Below are 20,264 nucleotides of genomic sequence, written 5' to 3'. Positions count from 1 at the left end.
GAGCCACCATGTGGTTGCTGGGAATTGAACTCAGGACCTTTGGAAGAGCAGGCAATGCTCTTAACCTCTGAGCCATCTCTCCAGCCCGAGCTATCTCTCCAGCCCAGCTATGCTTTTTTTAATCTAGACTATTTCCTTGCTTCTGCATACTTTTGGGTTCCAGTTTCTGTTTGAAAAGATTGATTTGCTTGTTAAAACAACAAATGTTACTTCTTCAGTAGAAAAAGATGTCTTCACTTGAGAGTGAGAGCAGAATTGGCTGATCAGGACAACAGCTAAGTTCAGACAGCATTAAAATAAAAATCCCCCAAAGTGGTTGTGTTTTTTTTTTTTGGGGGGGGGGGAGTTACAGAATCCAGTGTAAATGTTTCTAACCCGAAATTATGTACTGCCCTTTAGTTGACTTGAGGCACTCACAGTGAATATCATTAATAACTTGTGCTTGAGGGTAGGGATAAATAATCAAATAATCATAGTCTCTGGAGTGCCTACTATGTACTGGATGATAAGCTAAGCACTAGATTGTCAGGAGCCGTGTAGCCTCGTCTCGATCAGCATGCCACAGGGCAAGGCATCCGTGGAAACAGACTAGTACTCCATGGGACAGCATAGGACTTCGCAAAACTCATGCAACTTGCAGGCTCTTTTCTTTCTCATTTTATTGGTGATTCTTTGGGTGGTTTTTAGTTTTACTTTGTCAGTCATACATGTAATAGCTGTAATTTTCCCTGGAAGTTCTGCTCTTTCTCAAATATTTTCCCCAAAGTTTCAGCAAGGGGTTAATGCTTTTCAAATCTCTTATCTGGAATTTCTAACTACAACTCACAATCCTGGTAACTTTTCTGGCTCAGTGGAGACAATTTTGAGAAAACAGCACTCAGAGCATTAACCCTGTTTCACCGTCTGGAAGGGGGAGTAAGGCATGCAGACAGAATAGGGAAAAGCCTCAGGAATGTGCCTGGTGCCAACTGCGGAGAGTAGGTTCCCTGGACAGCAAGTGTATAGAGTCAATGATAGGATCTAGTATGATCCAATGGGAAAAATATACTGTAAAATATCGGATGGAAAGATCATCTTTACCATACATGGGAGCTCATACTGTTAGAAGTATGATAATAGTGGGATGGGAAAAGAGCACCTTATCAAGTCTGCCTTTTACAGAGAAACTGAGACGTGGGACCCTCTGGAGGAAAGGGAATTTATAAAAGCATATCTTGCAAACATAAAAGAATTGTTTTGAGTTTGAATTTCTTGTCCTTAAAGCATCGTGCCTGTCTTTTTTTTTTTTTTTTTTTTTTTTTAAAGCTTTGTAACCACAAGTCCCTGCCAGCTGACATCAGTGCTGCAAGAGCAGGATGTGTCTGGCTGGATATTTAGTTAAGCCTGCAAATATGCTGAACTCTATGTCTAGAATAAGGTTATTCAGGAGCTGGGAAAGTGTATTTGGGGAACCATAAAGGGGAACAATGGGACTTTTTATAATGATTATAATGTAGTTCTTAAACTATGATGTATAAAAGTCAAAAATAGGAGCCAAAAATTAGGCTGTTCATGTAATCCTGGTAAGAAAAATTCTATTTAAATATAAAGACAACTCAAGCTATTTGGGGCCACTTGAGTACAGTCCACCTGATAGTCAGATTTTTTTCCTTGTGCCGACACCCCTTCCCTGTCTAAGGACCTGAATCCTGTTGGAGGCTGGACCCCAGCACTAGATGAAGTGAGTGAAGAAAAATTCTTGGGTTGTAGGAAGGTTTAGTAAACACACTAGCTAGTTCCCATTTCTGCCATTCATAACAAACTTAAGTTAAAACTTAATAAAAGATGGCTGGACAGTGGTGGTTCACACCTTTAATACCAGCACTCAGGAGGCAGAAGCAGGATGGTCTCTGTGAGTTTAAGGTCAGCCTGGTCTACAAAGTCAGTTTCAGGACAAGCCAGGATTGCACAGAGAAACTTTGTCTCAAAAAACCAAAACAATAATAGTAATAATAATAATGATGATAATAGTAACGATATTAATAAAAGATGAAGTAGACAATAAACTACTAAGAGGAACCAAGCATCAGTGGTCTTGGCACAGAGGCATGAACTAGGAAGAAAGTGCTGTGGAGAAGATTCTTGACTTCTGTGTGCAACAAAAGCGTGAACTCCATAAGAAAGAAAGGGATTTGTAAAGATTTTGTTGTTAGAGGGAAAGGACTTGTCCTATACAATTATATTATGTACTGCAGTGAGTATTTGGAGCACTTAACATATCTTGTGAAAAATATATATTTTTTTAAATTCTTGGGGTTAGAGACTTACTGGTTTTCTTTAAAAGAAAAATTTATAGGAAAACTACTAAGCTTTGGAGGAAAAACAAAGAAATGCGTTCATTTTGGGGGTGATTTGTCTTTGAGTGGACCACAATAACAAATCAGAGTCAGAAGATAAAGTAGTAGGCATTGTTACTTGATGCAGTCTTAGGCTTTGTATAGCTGGACCCATTTAAATGACTTTAATTTTATCTGAAGCAAAGTATAGTTAGGCCTGGGGATGCAGACCATCTGTGTAAGACCATGGGTTCACTCCCCTGTACCACAAATAAAATAAGGTATATATAAATTAATTCCTCAGAAGTCTAAAATAGCAATTATGCTTTCCCAATTCTCTTTCTCAGTACCAGGGTGGAAATGGCTCAAGTCCGGTAAGAGGCATCCCTCCTGCAATCCGTTCTCCGCAGAACTCGCACTCACATTCCACTCCTTCCTCATCTGTAAGTTTTTACTAGCCAAAGATTTTACTAGGCATTGTCTTTGTCTTAGAGGTTATTTATTGTTAATAATTTATAATGTGTTGTTTTTGTTGTTAACTTTTATATAGTCATATTTGTGTTTTAAAAGAGAAATCACTTCAGTTCATGAGTTGAATTATCTTTAGTGGTATGATTCTTCTGGAACTTTTATTGTTGAAAGTGATTTTTTTTTAGTCAGACATTGTGTTGCATGCCTGTAATGCCCGCACTTAAAAGAGATGAAAGCAAGTTGGATTAGGAGTTTAAGATGGGGCTGGAGAGGTGGCTCAGTGTTTAAGAGCACTCTGGCTGTTATTCCACAAGATCCAGGTTCAATTCCTAACATTCACATGATGGCATATAAACATCTATAACTCTAGTTCCAGGGAATCTGATCTCCACAAGTACCAGGCACTAATGTTGTGCACAGACATACATGCAGGCAAAACACCCATGCACATAAAATAAATCAGTAAATAATTATATTTTAAAAAACAAGAACTAGGCGTCATCAGCTATAGAGGGAGTTGGAGGCTGTTGTGGGCTACTTGAGACCCTGTCTCTGGATTTTAAAAAAATGAGTTTCTTAGACTGAAGCTATCCTGAATTGACTAAATGTATCCATTAGTGTTATTCTATTAAGAAAAAAAGTTCTATAGAGCTTGTGGGGGCTAAAGTAAGTGCTGTAGCATTTCTCTCTGTATTCAGTTGTTAATTTCTGATTTTTAACTTTGTTATTGGTTAAATTTCTTAACATAAAAGCAATCATGAATCATTTAGGGGAATTCTTAATAAAAAGTTTGTTTAGCATAGGAGAAAGATGTTAAAATTAGCTTGTAACTTTAAAAATTTGTTTCTAACATTTTAAGACAGAAGTTTTATGTGCATTGTTTTGCATCTTAGATTTTATTTTTCATTTACTTGGAAGTTGATTATTTAACCAGAAAAATAAAGTTGACTTTTAGTATTTTGAAAATGAGTTATAAATTCATAAATTATAAAAAGTAGAATTTATTACTCAAGCACCCTTTTGTTATTTTCTATATCCTCTTCTACTCCTTGTCTGTAAACATATTTAGTGTGCTGACACATTTTGTTCACTGGGATCCTATATGTTGCCATTTTCAAAGGAAGGCTGAAGATTCAGCTTTGAAAGCTGAGATAGTATTGATACAGTGTTGCCATCCACTGCTTTCTCTTTTAAACTTATGACTACGTAAAACTCATTAATAGATATGATTTCAGAGGTCTATGACTACGCATTATTAGTCTAGTACTAAGAAGTCTGTTCAGACCTTTTATGCTTGATTTCTTTCTCTCTTTTCTTTTCACCCCCCTCTTTCGCTTGCTTTTCTCCCTCCTTCCCTCCTTCCTTCCTTCCCTCCCTCCCTGTTTGTTTGTGTAAGACAGGACCTCACTGTAGCCATTTCTCCCTGGGACTCTAGAGAGCTACCCGCTTTTGCCTCCCAAGTACTGGGATTAAAGATATGAGCTACCATGCTCAGTGATTTCTTCTTTTAGTGAGGATGATCTGTTTAATATTTTTGTCTCAGAATAATTTGGCTATACCTTGTTTATAAAGCATTAAGGTTTTATGGATCTTGAATGTAAGCTCCCCTTTGGTTAAGGAATGTATCATTTTTCACATTGGGCCTCATGTAGGAGGAACTCAAGAATGCTCGCTGGTTAAATAGATATTAATAAAAAGTTTTTAAAAGGCATTATAAGATAAAAATCTTCTTCAGAAATGTTATTGCTTAGTAGAAACTTTTATTTTTTTAACCTAAGGTAGAAATTATAACCGTATTTTCTAGGTTCGACCTAATAGCCCTTCTCCTACTGCATTAGCTTTTGGGGACCACCCTGTTATACAACCAAAGCAGTTATCCTTTAAGATCACTCAGGTAAGTCACTCTCACTTAGGAGATTTTGGCCATGTTTATTTTTTAAAATGTTTATAGTTTGTTCTGAATATAGTTGTAAAGTAAAATTCAGCATAAGAGCTAACTTACTGAACTCAAATGTTTTCAGGGCAGAGGAAGTGAAGTATCATCTTAGAACCCTTTGTTATGCACTTGAGCAAATGTCTTGGGCAATAAAGCAGCCAGAACAGTCACCACCTGTCAGCTTTTGCTCACTGAATGGTTTCCCACTTAATATCCAAGTTATCTTCATGATGCTGTCGTGTGATGCTCATGGTAGAGTCCATTTCAGTATGATTACACCACTTAGAAGAAAAGCACATGGATTATATTAGTGTCATTACTACTATTAACGTTCAGTTTCATTAATTTTGAACACAGATCACACTTTTTGTAGGGGTTGTTTTTTGTTTTGCTTTGATTTGTGGTGCTGGGGTCCTGTGCAAGTGAAAAGCAGATATGCTCTACCACTAAGCTGAATGCCTAGCCCATACTGTCTTGTCTGTCTCCTTGTTCATTTGTTTATATATTTATTTTTCACATATATCAGTTTCTGGCTAATGCATTTTCAGACTTGGAATTGAAGGGTGGGTCTGTGAGTTGAGCAGTGTATTTCCATGAAACTTCCTGGGCCGCATACAAATTATTTTGCACATATTGAACCGTTCTTTGAGCTGGGTGTAGTGAGTGTTTCAGGCCTTTAATCCCAACACTCCCAAGGCAGAGGGATACTGATCTCTATGAGTTCAAGGCCAACCAGATCAAAACATGTCTACCGTATAAATATGAGCAGTTTTTGCTTGTCTGTTGTAAACAGTCTAAACTGATTTAGCAGAGTAAAAGATTCTCTAGATCTTTGTATAGTGCAAAGCATTTGTATAAGAACTTTGATCAGTTATACACAAGGTTTTCACATTTATACTTCATACTAAGGTATCTGTTTGCATACCACATACTGCTTTTCTCTGCTGTTTGAAGTTGGTAAAATCTGCCTTCACATTTATGTGTAGTAGTGTATATGATGGAGATAATAAAGTGGCTTTCTTTCATTTAGACTGATCTTACAATGCTGAAATTGGCAGCATTAGAAAGTAATAAAAACCAGGACCTGGAAAAGAAGGAGGGTCGAATAGATGATTTGCTCAGGGTAAGTAATATGTCATGGAGGGGAAATTATGTGACTTATTTTGGCAACAGTGAAACTATTGAGAAAATATTAAATGTGGCAAAATGTTCTGTATTTTAAAACAGTAAGCTTCTTCTAGTACTATTTGTATTGTTAGTTTCTGTAAGCACCTACACACTTGTATACAGAGACACATTTCTAATTGAAAATGCACACTTTTGATGGGTGGCAGCGCGTGTCTTTAATTTTAGCACTTGGGAGGGCAGAGGCAGGAGGATCTCTGTGAGTTCCAGGCCATGCTGGTCTACAGAGCGAGTTCTAGGACAGCTTGGGTTACACAGAGAAACCCTATCGGGTGGGGGGGAAACTAGCTTTATACATTCTTTATTTGATTATTTACCCACCAGTCAGATGCTCATTTACTGTTAAATGGTTTATTGCTCTCTGCCTGCCATCTAATACCAATGAGGATGGAATTACTGCCATAGTCCTGTGAATGGAAACTTTAATTTCAAAAATAAATTCAGGAACTGGTGGATAAGAGCACTTTTTACTCTTGCACAAAGTCCTTGGTTGGGTTCCCAGAACCCACATGGTGGCTCACAACCCTCTGTAACTTCAGTTCCAGGGCATTTGAAGTGCTTTTATGGCTTCCTCAGGCACTTCATGCATGTGGTACACAGATATACATGCAGGCAAGACACTCATAAACATAAAATGAAACTACAGGTATGTAAATAAATAAATCTAAGCTGTTAGGTAAGTAACTTAAATCCAACAACACGTAAGTTGGATCCCCAGAATCTACATAAAGGTGGAAGGAGAGAACTGACTTCACAAAGTTGTGGATTGTACGCAAACACTGTGGCATGTTCATTCACACCTCAGACACATACATCATTCACACATACAATAAAATTTAAAAATACACCTAAAAGTATACTTAGAATGTGAGTAAGGCATAAAGCAGGATTTCTTGTCCCTTGCTGCTCATTAGGATCACCAGGCAGAAGTACTAATTTTCAACTCTACCTTGTGGAGTTCTGATTAAATTGATGTGATGTAGCTTGGGTGTCACATTCCTTACTGGTAACCACTCTTCTGGCATCAGTAATACCTGTGTTCATCCTTCCTTTGTGTTTCTTTATTATTGTGGTGTTTCCATCCATCTCCTTTGAGACAGGGTCTCTAATTGACCTGAAACTCACAATTAGTCTAGAGTAGCCGGCCTTTGAGTCCCTGGAATCCTCCTGTCTCTCCTACCCTGTACTGGGATTACAAGCCTGTACCATGAGTTCTGGGGATCAAACTCTGTTCCTTGGACTTGCAAGCACTTTGTTGACTGAGTCATCTTTGAACCACTGTGCATACATTCTTTTTAACACTTGGTTGCTTGTTGAAATTATCCTGTGTGGGTTCTTTGCTCGAACCGTTCTTTGAGCTGGGTGTAGCGAGTGTTTCAGGCCTTTTATTCCAACACTCCCAAGGCAGAGGGATACTGATCTCTATGAGTTCAAGGCCAACCAGATCAAAGAACGGTTTTCATTGGCACCCACGTTGATAAGTAACATAAAAGTAACTCTATCTGTTACTTTTCATTGCTGTGGCAAAATACATGAGCAGATCAACTTAAAGGAAGATTTATGTTGGTTCACAGTTTTCACTCATTTTAGTCAGGTTTCTTGGCTTTGTTTTCCTGGGCCCATCTACAGGAGCATCGTGGTGGGAGGACGTAGACATAGCAAGGGGTACCTGTAATAGAGCATTGCTGCTTACTTCATAGCTGCCAGGAAGCAGAGAAACAAGTGGGTCACACACAATACAAAGTCTAAATTCAGCCCTCCTCCCAGGGATGTAATTCTTCTACAGGACCCACTATTAAAGTCAGTTTATTGGTTAATCCTCTGATGAAGTAAAAGCTCTCGTGATCCAGTCACCTCAAGGCTGTCATCCATCATTAGTTGTCAGCCATCCCTTTAAAACACAAGCCTTTGGGGGCTGATTTTATAGACTCAAACCTTAAAGCTTTGCTTTGTTCCTTCCAGTTTCTACACTAAGACTCTAAGGAGTATACCATAATTTGCATGATTCTCCCAATTTTGGCTGGTGTTTTGTTTCTGATTTTTCTAATACAAAGAATTCTGCTAAGAAATTCTCAATACATGTCTCCTAGGGCAAATGCAAGATTTTCCTCTATTGTAAGTATAGGAAACAAGACAATTGAGAACACAGAACATACACATTTTGTACATTATGATACCAAAATTTCCCCCAAGTGATTGTGTTACTGTAGCAGAACTATGGCTCGTCTGTGCCATGTCCTGGTGTGGCAAGATTGATGAGCAGCTGTAACCTGGTCTTGTGCTTTTGTTACATGTTCCTGTTAACTGATGAGTGTTCAGCATCTTTTTAAAATAATCAGTTATTTGTCTAGTTTTCTGTGAAATAAATAGAGATATGGTGTCTCATAGCTTAGCTGAGACTGACCTTGAATTACTAATCCCTCTTGCCTTTATTTCCCAAGTGCTAGGATTTGAGATGAATGCCATCACACCCAATTGGGGGGTGTGTGTGCGCGCTGAACCTGTGCACGTGGGTGTGGGTGTTAGAGATCAAACCCAGGACCTTTCCTAGTTTGTAGTTTTTAGGGGTGTGTTTTTGTTTTTGTTTTTATTTTGGTATGTTGGCTTCTTCCACTTTGTGAGATGTCTTTTTGTTACTTTGTGTTGTTTTTTTGTACATCATTGATGATTATATATGTTTTTACATTACTAAATATCTTGGGTTTATAGTTTATACTTTGTGTGTATTAAATTATTATCAAAGATACCAAAAGAAGCAATTTTAAGATTCTAAGGTTGTTCTTCAGTGTACAGTGAGGTCATGAAAGTGAAAGAGAGCCAGGAACGGAGAAGAAGGAAAGGGAGAATGTAATTATAATCTCAAAAAATTTTTAAAAGTAAAAAAATTGATCTTTCAGTACAATTTTTTTGATTGAACTGGAATTGGTTTGTATATTGGTATAGTGTGAAAATAGGGTTTCATTTTAATTTCTTTCTATATTGATAACCAACTATCCAGTTGAATTAAAAAATCATTCTTAGACTACAGGCTCCACCATTAAATCCTTATTTCCATATGCAGTGCTCCTCCTCCTGTCCCCGTCCCTTTATTCTGTTTTGTGTATTCCTAAATCAATACTCAGACACTATTTTAATGCATAGTAGTAGTCTTTGTTGGTAACACAATATAAATTACATGAAGGGGCTGAAGAGATGGCTCAGCCGTTAAGAGCACTGCCTGCTCTTCCAAAGGTCCTGAGTTCAATTCCCAGCAACCATGAGGTCTGGTACCCTCTTCTGGCCAGCAGGCATATATGCAGACAGAATATTGTATAAGATATATTACATGAAATAGAAATGTACTTTTGGAAAGAACAAAAGTAATAGCCTTTTGTTTTTTGTGTGAATGGCCTAGACTTGTGGATCTTAGTTAGTACCTAGCAGTAGCAGAGGCAGCATTGCAATTCCCAGGCTCTCCTCTAGACCTTGTGTTTCAGAAAATTTGTGGGGTCGGTTATCTGGGCAGACCACAAGAGTAATTCTCTTCCTGTAATGGCAAACTAGTCAGACTCCCTGGAATTAGAGAGAGGCCTCTCCTCTTTGAGCCTATAGCTGCCTGCAGAGCGAACAGAATTAGTATCCTATTCACAGCAGGCTGGAAGTAGTTAATTGATCAACAAATTACACTCTTGTCCCGGTTTAGTAGAGAAAGTGTTGTGAGAGACCAGGTCATGTGAGAGAAGAAAGTCACATCCTCTCTTAAATGTGTGACACACATGATCTACCACATTTTATTTTTAGCTGCTTTATACTACTTCCATTTAGAAATAAGGGAACTGGGTAGGTGTTGGTGGCACACACCTTTAGTCCCAGCACTCAGAGGCAGATGCAGGTAGATCTCTGAGTTTGAGGCCAGCCTGGTCTACAGAGTAGGTTTCAAGATAGTTAGGGCTACAGAGATCCCTGTCATGAAAAAACAGAGAGAGAGACAGAGACAGACGGAGAGAGAGACTGAACTTAGATTCACATTGTGTAACCAAAATTATATGCCTTGGAATATACATGTAAATGTCTAGAAAGTATATATAAATTTTCTGTATTTTCTACTATGCAGTTGAATTAATGTTTAATAGTAAATAGACTTTTGGTGTTTATCTTATCTATATAATTTATTCAAAACACTAAAACCATTACTAAGATTTTCATATACACTGTTGCTATATGTGCTCATGTTGTAGGCCAACTGTGATCTCAGGCGGCAAATAGATGATCAACAAAAATTACTTGAAAAATACAAAGAACGATTAAATAAGTGCATATCAATGAGTAAGAAACTTCTTATTGAGAAGGTGAGTTTCCACTAAATCTTCCTTTGCCTTGTATGCTTTTAAAATCCAAGTGAATGTAATTATTTTTTTCCCTCATTTTCAGAGCACACAAGAAAAATTGTCAAGCAGAGAGAAGAGTATGCAAGATCGGCTTCGCCTTGGGCACTTTACAACAGTCAGACACGGCGCTTCCTTTACTGAGCAGTGGACAGATGGTTTTGCTTTTCAAAATCTTGTGAAGTTAGTGATGGTTACATTTTTTAATTGTGTGTGTGTGCGTGCGTGCGTGCGTGCGTGCGTACAGAGGCCTGTGGAGGACAGAGGCATCAGAGCTGAAGTAAGACAGCTTTGAAGCACCAGATGTGGATGCTGGGATTGAACTCTTGTCCTTTGAAAGAGTAATGTGTATTCTTAAGCCTTCAGCCACCTCTTTAGCCCCCATTGTTGCATTTTTACAAATTAGTAGTTTGGATTTTTACTACTTTAAAGAATTACAAATTTGGAATTCTGTTCAGCATCTCCTTACTATTTGATTGTATAAAACTTAGCACATATGAAAAGAATAACAGATAACTCAGCTCAGTAAGTAACAGAATTCTTACATAATTAGCTTTCATTTAAAGAGTACAATGTGCTTTCCTTTTAAATAAAATAACTTTTTGAACATTTTGTGTGGGGGCCAGAGGTCTTTCCATCTTGTCTTTTGAGATAGGGTCTCTTACTGAGACTCAGTGTTTATACCCAGCAAGCCCTTCACCATGGAGTCATCTTGTTCTGCCCTCTTTTTCTCTAAACTTGATTTTCCAGAGTAAAAACAACCCCCTAGCTTTATTGGTGATGGGGTGTGTGTGTGTGTGTGTGTGTGTAAGAAAAAAGTGGTTAGAAGTTTTATGGTGACTGAAAAATGTGTGGCCCTGTCTCCTGGAATTTATTTTTTAATGGCCCTTGTGCTGCTCAAGTTGCTCCTGAATTCCTAGACTTAACTGACCTTCCTTCCTCAGCCTTCTGAGTTCTGGAACTATAGGTACATACCATTGTGCCCACCTTTTTACTTTTGTCTCGTTCCCCCATTCCTTAAGTGGTAAAGATCTCCCTGATGTCTGTGCCTTAGGAGAAGAGTTTTTCTCTTGCCTCAGCTACAGGCATCTCACACATTAGTTGAACCAAACATGACTAGCATTTCAGTGCTAACTGTAAAACAAAGAAATTGTTGCCACTTTTTTTTTAAAGTTCACATGGTGATCGGTAAGGGTGCATTGGCTATTTGTGTGTCTGGGAGCTAGGACCATGATCCTGTCTTTTGTCTTTTGCTTTGATGTAAAATCCTGGAGTGTAGTCGTGTCAGTGTCTCCACCGACTTTTCAAGGACGCAGCCTGTTTCACATCGTGTCAGATTAGTATTAGTATTGCTGTTTCAAACATATATTCACCAAATAGCCTTGTCCTGCCCCCTGACTCTCAATGGTGTATTGAACTTTTGTTGGAGACAGCTGTTCTATGTATTAGCTTATCACAATGAAAGAATCTCTACAAACCTAATCTATGTGGGATCTAATTCTGTGGCTAGTTAAAGGTTGTTAATATATAGTATATGTGACCAGAATTGAGGTACTGAGTCACTTGATGATAATACAGAAATAATATTGGGAGGAAGATAAAATTTTGACAGTTAAGATGGACAGATATTCTAGATGCACAGGTATTGTTGACACTTGAGCTACCATACTGAATGCAAAACTAGAGAGCAGGAAATGGATTTGAGATGAAAAACCTTAATTTTTTAATATTTTGTGAGCTAGAATCTCTGCTACTGAACTCCGTCCTGACTGTCTTACAGTAATGCACATATTAGGGACTAGAGATATGGCTCAGTGGAAGAGCACTGGATACTGTTCCAGAGGACCCAGGTTCAATTCCCAGCACTTACATAGCAGTTTACAATCATTTGTAATTCCAGTCCCAGGGCATCCTGTGTTCTCTTTTGGTGTCTGCAGACACCAGGAATGCATGTGATATACATATACATACACACATACATACATGTGGACTAAACACCCATACTCATAAGAGAAGAGTAATTTAAGAAACAAATTATTTTTTTAATGTTTATTTATTTATTTATTATGTACACAATATTCTGTCTGTTTGTATGTCTACAGGCCAGAAGAGGGCACCAGACCTCATTACAGATGGTTGTGAGCCACCATGTGGTTGCTGGGAATTGAACTCAGAACCTTTGGAAGAGCAGGCAATGCTCTTAACCACTGAGCCATCTCTCCAGCCCCCGAAACAAAATATTATTATTACAGCCAGTAGTTGTTTCTCAGAACAAAATTCTTTGTATATGCTGACTACTTTGCATATTACTGATGAACACTGATTGCGGATTACAGAGTATTGCTACAGGATGTTCACATTAATTGTTAATAACCCAAAGTGGTTAGAAAATGAGGAGAGAAATCTCTGAGCCAGACGTGATCCTGAATAACCAGGTATCCACTGTATCTGTCCCATTAATTTTTTTAACTTACCACTAGGCTGTTTATTTATACTACTTAGAACCTGTTCTGAAATATATTTAAGATTTACTTTTTGATTGTTTTTGTTTGGGATTCTGGTTATCTGACTGAAAGGCCCCCACATAGGGGACAAGTGCCATTCTTCATCCCTCCCTGCTCCTCTTCAAGTTTACTTTCCATTAAGTAAGACCACTTTCGATTGCTCCTACATCTGAATGGAAACAGGACTCACATATCATTCTTGCAGAATTTCTATCTTGGTTCTTGATTCTTTTTCTCGTGTCTTAGTTCTCCTCCTCACTAAGGGAAAAGTAATGTGTGCAAACCAACACTCAGTCACGAAGTCAGAGCTCTGGAGGGTGTGCGATGGGGCAAAACATTGGGCTTGCTCTAAACCTCAGTAGCATGACCATGTGGAGCTGTAACATTTTCTTTCTTGACATGGTGGGAGACCTGAAAGGAACATAGTTACTCTTACTGTCAGAATAAACTTAATGTGTTATAGGATGAGCAAGTTGTTCCTCTATTGGCTGTTGAGATGACTCATCAGGTAAAGGCACTTGTACCAAGCCTGATGACCTGAGTTCTGTCCTTGGGACCTACACAGTGGAAATAGAACAGACTCTCAACTTCTACATATGTGCTTCTGACCTCCCCTCGTGTTCCTCCAACTTTTTGGTGCAAATTTTGCTCTGTGACTTAAATTGCTTTTGAATTTACGACCTCTCACCCCAATAATTTATGCACATGCTGAGATTACAGATCTATGGCCAGCCTATAATTCTGTATTAGACATAATATCTGTCAGTTTTTAGAATCTAAACTCTCTGAAAATTGTTTTAGATTCTTTAGTAGGAAGTGCTAATAAATTTGTATTAATTTCATAAATAAAGTTTTCAATTTTGTAATTTTCCTGCTCTTTTTCTTTATATTTTCAGTTCCCCTCTCCATTAAGGTCAAGTTTTATTTTATTTCAGAATGTCAACTGCATTACTATAATTTCTTTTAAGAAAGTAACACTTCATATTAAAATTTCACTTGCCTTTTTATAAGCTTTTCTAGAAATATTAATGCTTAATGATAAAATCATGTTTAAAATTTACCCCAGACTGTCATTGGATGAGGCTTGGGTTTTGTTTTGTTTTTAGCTCATTTATATAACAGAATCTTACTGTATATACAAGTATGGTTTGATCACCATGCTTTATAATAAGGATACAACAGACCAAACTAACCCAACTCATTCCAAGGAAGTGTCTGTGGGAATGGGGAATGGTGTTTGTTAGTAAGACAAGATGCTGTGAAATCTTGTGTGGCCACACACTTGTCTAAAGATTTAGGGGACACCACTTCATTTGAAGACTGTGTGAAGTGAGACCCGTAGTTTATTTTGATTCACTGAGTGTGATGAGCAGAGATGGCACTGCTCTTAAGAGCTCGTGGCTGCTCTTCCAGAGGACCTAGGACCTGGAGTGTGGTTCCTCGCATGCAGGCGATGACTCACAACCTTCTGTAACTCCAGTTCCAGGGGAACTGTTCTCATCTGACCTCTACACAAACCAAGCACACTTGTAATGCACACATGTATATATACAGAGAGCACTCTCGGTTGTGTTGGTGCTTGCCTTTAATCCCAACACTTGGGAGGTAAGTTCAAGGCCATCCAAGTTCCATGCCAGCCAAGGCTACATGATGAGGTCCTGTCTAAAATTCAAATGAGCAAACCACTCATACACATAAATTAAGTAAATGTTTAAAAATTTAAAAAGGAATGGAACCAAAAGAATACAGATTTAAATTATGTGATTGTTTCTTATGATGTATTTTTCCAATTTTTAATTGTGGAAAGTAATGGGAAATTAATATGACTCTGTTTGTTTTCACACAGACAACAAGAATGGGTAAATCAACAAAGGGAAGATATTGAACGGCAAAGGAAACTTCTCGCCAAACGCAAACCTCCCACAGCTAATAATTCTCAGGCACCTGCTACCAATTCTGAACCAAAACAGAGAAAAAACAAGGCAGTCAACGGAGCAGAAAATGATCCCTTTGTTAGGCCAAATTTGCCACAACTGTAAGCCTGTTTTAAATTTCTCTCTTAACATTGTTAACAGTTAGCAGTTATTCATAATTAATACTGTACAAACAAATAATAATAGTCAGAAAAGATGTTAATTGAAAAGTTATCTCTGACCTTTAGCTCCAAGTTTGAATTTTTAAGTGGAGAGTGGGATCCACTCCTTTTGTGTATCTGAGTCAGTTGACGGTACCAATCTAGTGTTAAAATTGATGAGCATTGAAGTGCTTTGCAATTATTTTCCAGACCCATGAGCTCAGTTCACAGGTAGTTACAGATAGTTGTGTCTATTCTGTTTGGCTTTTTAATTTTTTTGTGTCGATTACTTTTTGTAATTCAAAGGATAATAGCACTTTAAAAAGTTGCATATTATAGAAAATTTAGAATGTTGTACAAAAATTTGTGGGTGAAGATGTTTTGCAGAGCTACGTTCTCCTCTGTTGAAAGATAATACCCTGACCCTCACCCCTGCCATGCCGTGACTTCTAAAAGCAGTAAGCAGAACAAAGCCCTCATTACATTACAAGCACATGGTAATTCCAACCAGTCTCTCCACACATACAATGAACCTGCTTTTTGTCTTCTGCACTATTTACCCCATCTTCTTGCATGTTCTCCATTCATTAGTCTTTGTCTTCTTTTTTCTTACCTCTGTTTTTTTTTTTTTTTTTTTTTCTTGTTGTTGTTGTTGTTGAATCCTTTGCTTTCATCTTTATCTCCCTTTGTTGCCAGGCTAGTCTTGCATTTCAGGGCTCAAGCTGTACTCCTCCCCCTGGTTTCCAAAAATTTGATACTGCATGTACAGACCACCCGTGCCCGGCTTCTTCAAAATCCATCTTAAAAGCATTTCTTCAAGTCATTTCTAATTTTCAGCTGTAATTAGTCCAGTGACTGTTGTTTTTAAAAAAAAACAACTTGGAGTCATATTTAGCAGCAGAGGAGCTATCTTAAAGTTTTGGCTTTTAACTCTGCTGTGTAGACTCCTGGTCCTTTAACTCTGCAGCAGTATTTTATAGTTCTTCATATAAAAGTCTTTAACTAGGATCTCTTTGAGTTCAAGACCAGCCTGGTCTATAAGAGCTAGTTCCAGGACCGGCTCCAAAGCTACAGAGAAACCCTGTCTCAAAAAACAAAACAAAACAAAAAATCTTTAACTGATTTAAATTTAATTTGAATACTGTTGAATTCATTGTTGAAATGGGGATTGTTTGTTTATCATTTATGGCTGTTTGTTTCTAGTATGTAGAAGCGATGATTTCTATGTGTTCTTTCACATCTTAGAGCATTGCAGAATTTGTTTTTTATTTTATATTATTTTTAATCGGGTTTTTTATTCTTTTTTTATTCTTTTGCTTGTCTTTAGTTTTTTTTTTAACCATGTAGAGTTGTGTCATCTGTGATGATACCTTTAGTTCTTTCTGTACAGTTAGGATATATTTGTCTCTTATTTACTTCTAGTATAGTTCTGACTATTCTTTCAGTATAGTAGTGAAAGTGGGCCTCCTGTCCTGTCCCTGATCTTAGGGAGAACTGTTTCTTTCGTGTTAAAAATGTTTTCTGTATTCCTACTTGAATTTCTGAGACAGACTATGTCTCATTTCCTCCATCTTCCATGCTGTCATCTTAAAAATGCTAGCTGCTTTTTTTTTTTTTTTTTAAATCAGTGCATGGCTCCTGATGAAATATCCAGTAAACCTTTTCTGGATTGTAATGATCAGAGGAGTTGTGTGCGCACCTCTTAGCAGGCTGACTAACCCTGTAGTTTGTGTTGTGTAACTTTGAGGTTTGAGGCTTCAGGTTGGTTTTCCTGCTTGAACAATATCCTTAAAACATGGAAAGTTTCTTTTAAAATGAATAGTTGCTGGTTTCTGTTATTTTTGTTACCTAACTCTAATACTGGTAAGTTATCGTTACATGCTTTTTAATCCCAGCACTTAGGAGGCAGAGGCAAGTGGGCCTCTGAATCTAACACCAGCCTAGCTTCTCAGAGCTGTATGGTGAGACCTGGGCCAAAACAAAACAAAGATTCTCACTCACTCACTATGGAAAGTTATTGCCAGGTTTAAATTGTTTACTTTCAAAGTAAAAAAAAAAAAAAGAGCATAAACCTACTGATAGCTTTATTTAGGAGCATTTTAAAGCTCCTAAATAAATAAGCTTGTGTTTATCTATAATAAGTAATAGAAGCTACCTACCTATTATCTATAGTTAATAATTTAATGATGGGTACAATTTGTATGGGAAGAAATGAGCTATATGTTTCCATTTATGTATGTATAAAAGATTTGGTAAGTAACACGACAAATTGACTTGCTTAAGAGAGTAAATTTTTAAATCACGTTAAGGCACATAATAAAAAATGTGGTGGTGACTTAAAGCTGTTGATTGTTAACATTGTCTGCTTGCTGTTACTATGAATGAGAGCCTGATTCATTAGACTATTTGATCTACATTTATTTCCTTCTCCTTTTAGATACATTGTGTGTGTGTGTGTGAGAGAGAGAGGGAGAGGGAGAGGGAGAGGGAGAGGGAGAGGGAGAGGGAGAGAATATATACCCCATGTGGCAGAGGTCAGAATATCAGACTATCCTGGTGCTGGAACTACAGGGTTTGTTAGCTGCCTACCATGTTGGAAATTGAACTCAGGTCCTCTGAAATTGGCATCTGTGAACACCCTAAATTGTGTATATGCAAAATGCCCTCAAGAGAGTATTTAAACAACTTTTGTTATTTTTAACAGCTGTAATCATAAATGTTAAGGAAGTTAGAAGCCTGCAAACATAAGATAGTAATATCCATCTCTTGAAAAGATGGATTGAAAAAACTCTGGCAATCTGTATACGTTGGAGTTTTGGAATTTTTCATGATAGGTCTTGCTTCAAAAACCGTGCTTTAACTTTGGTTTCAAAATACCAAATTTTAGCTATTCAGGTTTTTAAGAAATCAGTGTGTCCTTTATATAACCAGCTTTTAAAATTTTATATAGTTAACAAAATTCTGAGTCATTTTGTGATAAAGCCATATTTTTTTAAAAGATGCATTTATTTATTATGTATACAGTGTTCTGCCTGCATGTGTACCTGTAGGCCAGAAGAGGATGCCAGACTTCATTATAGATGGTTGTGAGCCACCCTGTGGTTGCTGGAAATTGAACTCAGGACCTCTGGAAGAGCAGCCAGTGCTCTTAACTGCTGAGCCATCTCCAGCCAGCCCTACCTAAAGCCATACCTTTTAAGACTAGGAAACCATGTTAGTAGGTAAACTTGTACCTATGGCATATCGGCACATCCAGAAGCTGTTTGCTATTATTTTCCTCGCTCCATCCACATGTGCATTGCAGCAGTTCTTTCTGCTGTTTGGTTTGTGACAGAGTCTAGCTATTAGCCCAAGGATTTCCGTGTTTTAGGCTTCAAGTTATCAGTATTTTAACATTTGTATTTGGTTGAATATTTTTCACCATGTTTTGTTAGTTTTTAATTTTAAGAAGGTACTAAGCATTAATCTCATTGTAGAATTAAAATCTCACTTTTGGCAGGCTGACTCTGGCAGAATATCATGAACAAGAGGAAATTTTCAAGCTTAGACTAGGACATCTCAAGAAGGTATGTGCAACCCATGCTGGGTCTCTATAGTTTGTTGTCCAGCGTTTGGAGAACTTTTAATTTATTCGGTTTAATTCTTAATTTAGTCAGTTTTAATTGTTTAAATGTTTTTTTATCAAAATTCATGAGCGGGGCATTTTTATAACCTAAATGATCTCGTATGAATTGATACAATTGAAAACGGGTTTGCTGTGTATTGTTCAGTTTTTGTTACTGTGTCACTTCGTACTTGCGTATAAACTTTGCTGTAGTCAGTCCTTTGTTTTCATAGGTGTGAGTTTGGTGAAACTCATTTCCAAACACTAGTACAGATTGTTTTCCTTTCAAAATGAAGTTATGAACAGACCTAAAATTTACTTCTTGCCAGTGTTTTATCCTGCTTCCTGCTTTTCAGTTATTTAATTTTTTAAAAAAATACAGAATTGACATATAGCTACAGCTGAACTAAGGGAAGACAGTGTCTGTGAAGTCATCTCTGAGGAGTAGGGTAGGACCAAGGACCCCATATGGTAGACACAGCTGCTGTTGAACTGCATACTAAACCGTTTGTGATGTTTCCCATATGCCACTTGGTTAGAGCTTTAGAAAACTCTAGTGACTGTCACCATGCCACATTTGCTTGTGCCATTGCGCAGAAACCGTCACCCTAAATTACGTGAACATCAAAAAGATTTATTGTGACCCTCTTGTTTCCCTGACATCCTTCTGTTCTGTTATGTTGTTGAGTTTTCCCATGGTCTCCGAGATGCCTGTGCAGCTACAGTCTGTTGTCAATAGCAGATGGAACTGTAGATAGAGCTGTAGCCGTAGTGCACCTCCTAATGAACAGTGAGGCAGAAGGGCATCTGTAGTGCAAGAGAGTCACAAGTATTTGTGTGTCCACAATAAGATGTTTTGTTGAAAGGAGATTGATCGATGCCCCATATAAAAATTCACCAAGGGCTAGTGAACTGGCTCAGCTGGTAAAGGTGCTTGCCGCCACCTGGCAACCCAGGATCTACATGATAGAAGAAACACAATGGTTCTGGCTGCTGTCCTTTGACCTCTACACTTGTGCTGGGTTATGTGTGGTGTATGCACATATGAACATACAAGTAATTTTAGTGCTTTAGTTCAAATACAGAAACGTTTGTGTTATCTGGCCAGTCTTTGATAATAAAGGGATACTGTGTGTTTAATTGCTTATGCTGTGGCTGAGGAAATCCTTAATTACAGTGCTACTGAGGCTGCCCTGCTACTTACTACACCGCTGCTGAGTGAATTCTTAGTCGCTGTGCTAGTAAAGGTGTACTTAGAGTTCACTCTTTGTAATAATGATATTTATTGTTAGATAAAAATCAAACTTTATAGCAGTTAAAGTCAGCATTCTTCAGTAGTTTTGTCTTTTTTTTTTTTTTAAGAAAATACAACTTTGAAAGCATTCAAAGAAGGGTTTATTCTTTGGTTTTTTTTTTAGATTATTGTTGATGATTGAGTTTATGTTCTTTGAAAATATTTGGTCTCTGAACAATGCTTTAGTTTTTTCCAGTAACATTTACTTCCATGTCTCCTTCCATGATAGTATTTGTACACTGTTTCAGACTACCTCAGCATTTGACACCCCCTTTGCCCTCTTTCCCTCTGTTTGAGATACTACATTTTTCGTATTTATTTATTCTTTTCTAATAACTGTCCTCTTTATAATCATTTTCTTTGCTTTTTCCCCATTTCTATATAAAATTTGTTATGAGTCTATGGTTTCTAACATCTTCTATCCCTGACTCTCCTTTATTTATTTATTTATTTATTTATTTATTTATTTATTTATTTATTTATTTATTTATTTATTTGTCTGTCTATCTATCTATCT

At 37.5% G+C, this 20,264-nt stretch overlaps 1 protein-coding gene across 3 annotated transcripts in view; it reads left to right on the top strand.

The window, feature by feature from the left end:
• The window catches only part of Tlk1 (tousled like kinase 1), a 107,588-nt gene that overhangs the window by 65,799 nt on the left and 21,525 nt on the right, over positions 1 to 20,264 (top strand). For all 3 annotated transcript variants that reach the window (XM_005346544.2, XM_026778561.1, XM_026778559.1), the window contains exons 6-12: positions 2,663 to 2,758; positions 4,591 to 4,680; positions 5,753 to 5,845; positions 10,125 to 10,235; positions 10,318 to 10,454; positions 14,622 to 14,810; positions 18,349 to 18,415. In XM_005346544.2, the coding sequence (XP_005346601.1) occupies positions 2,663 to 2,758; positions 4,591 to 4,680; positions 5,753 to 5,845; positions 10,125 to 10,235; positions 10,318 to 10,454; positions 14,622 to 14,810; positions 18,349 to 18,415 (783 nt within the window). The remainder of the gene's footprint in view (positions 1 to 2,662; positions 2,759 to 4,590; positions 4,681 to 5,752; positions 5,846 to 10,124; positions 10,236 to 10,317; positions 10,455 to 14,621; positions 14,811 to 18,348; positions 18,416 to 20,264) is intronic.

The sequence above is a fragment of the Microtus ochrogaster genome, chromosome 4 (assembly GCF_000317375.1).
Source record: "Microtus ochrogaster isolate Prairie Vole_2 chromosome 4, MicOch1.0, whole genome shotgun sequence".
Classification (NCBI taxonomy): domain Eukaryota; kingdom Metazoa; phylum Chordata; class Mammalia; order Rodentia; family Cricetidae; genus Microtus; species Microtus ochrogaster.
Note: the sequence above shows the minus strand (reverse complement) of the source record. Positions and strands in the feature narration are given on the sequence as shown.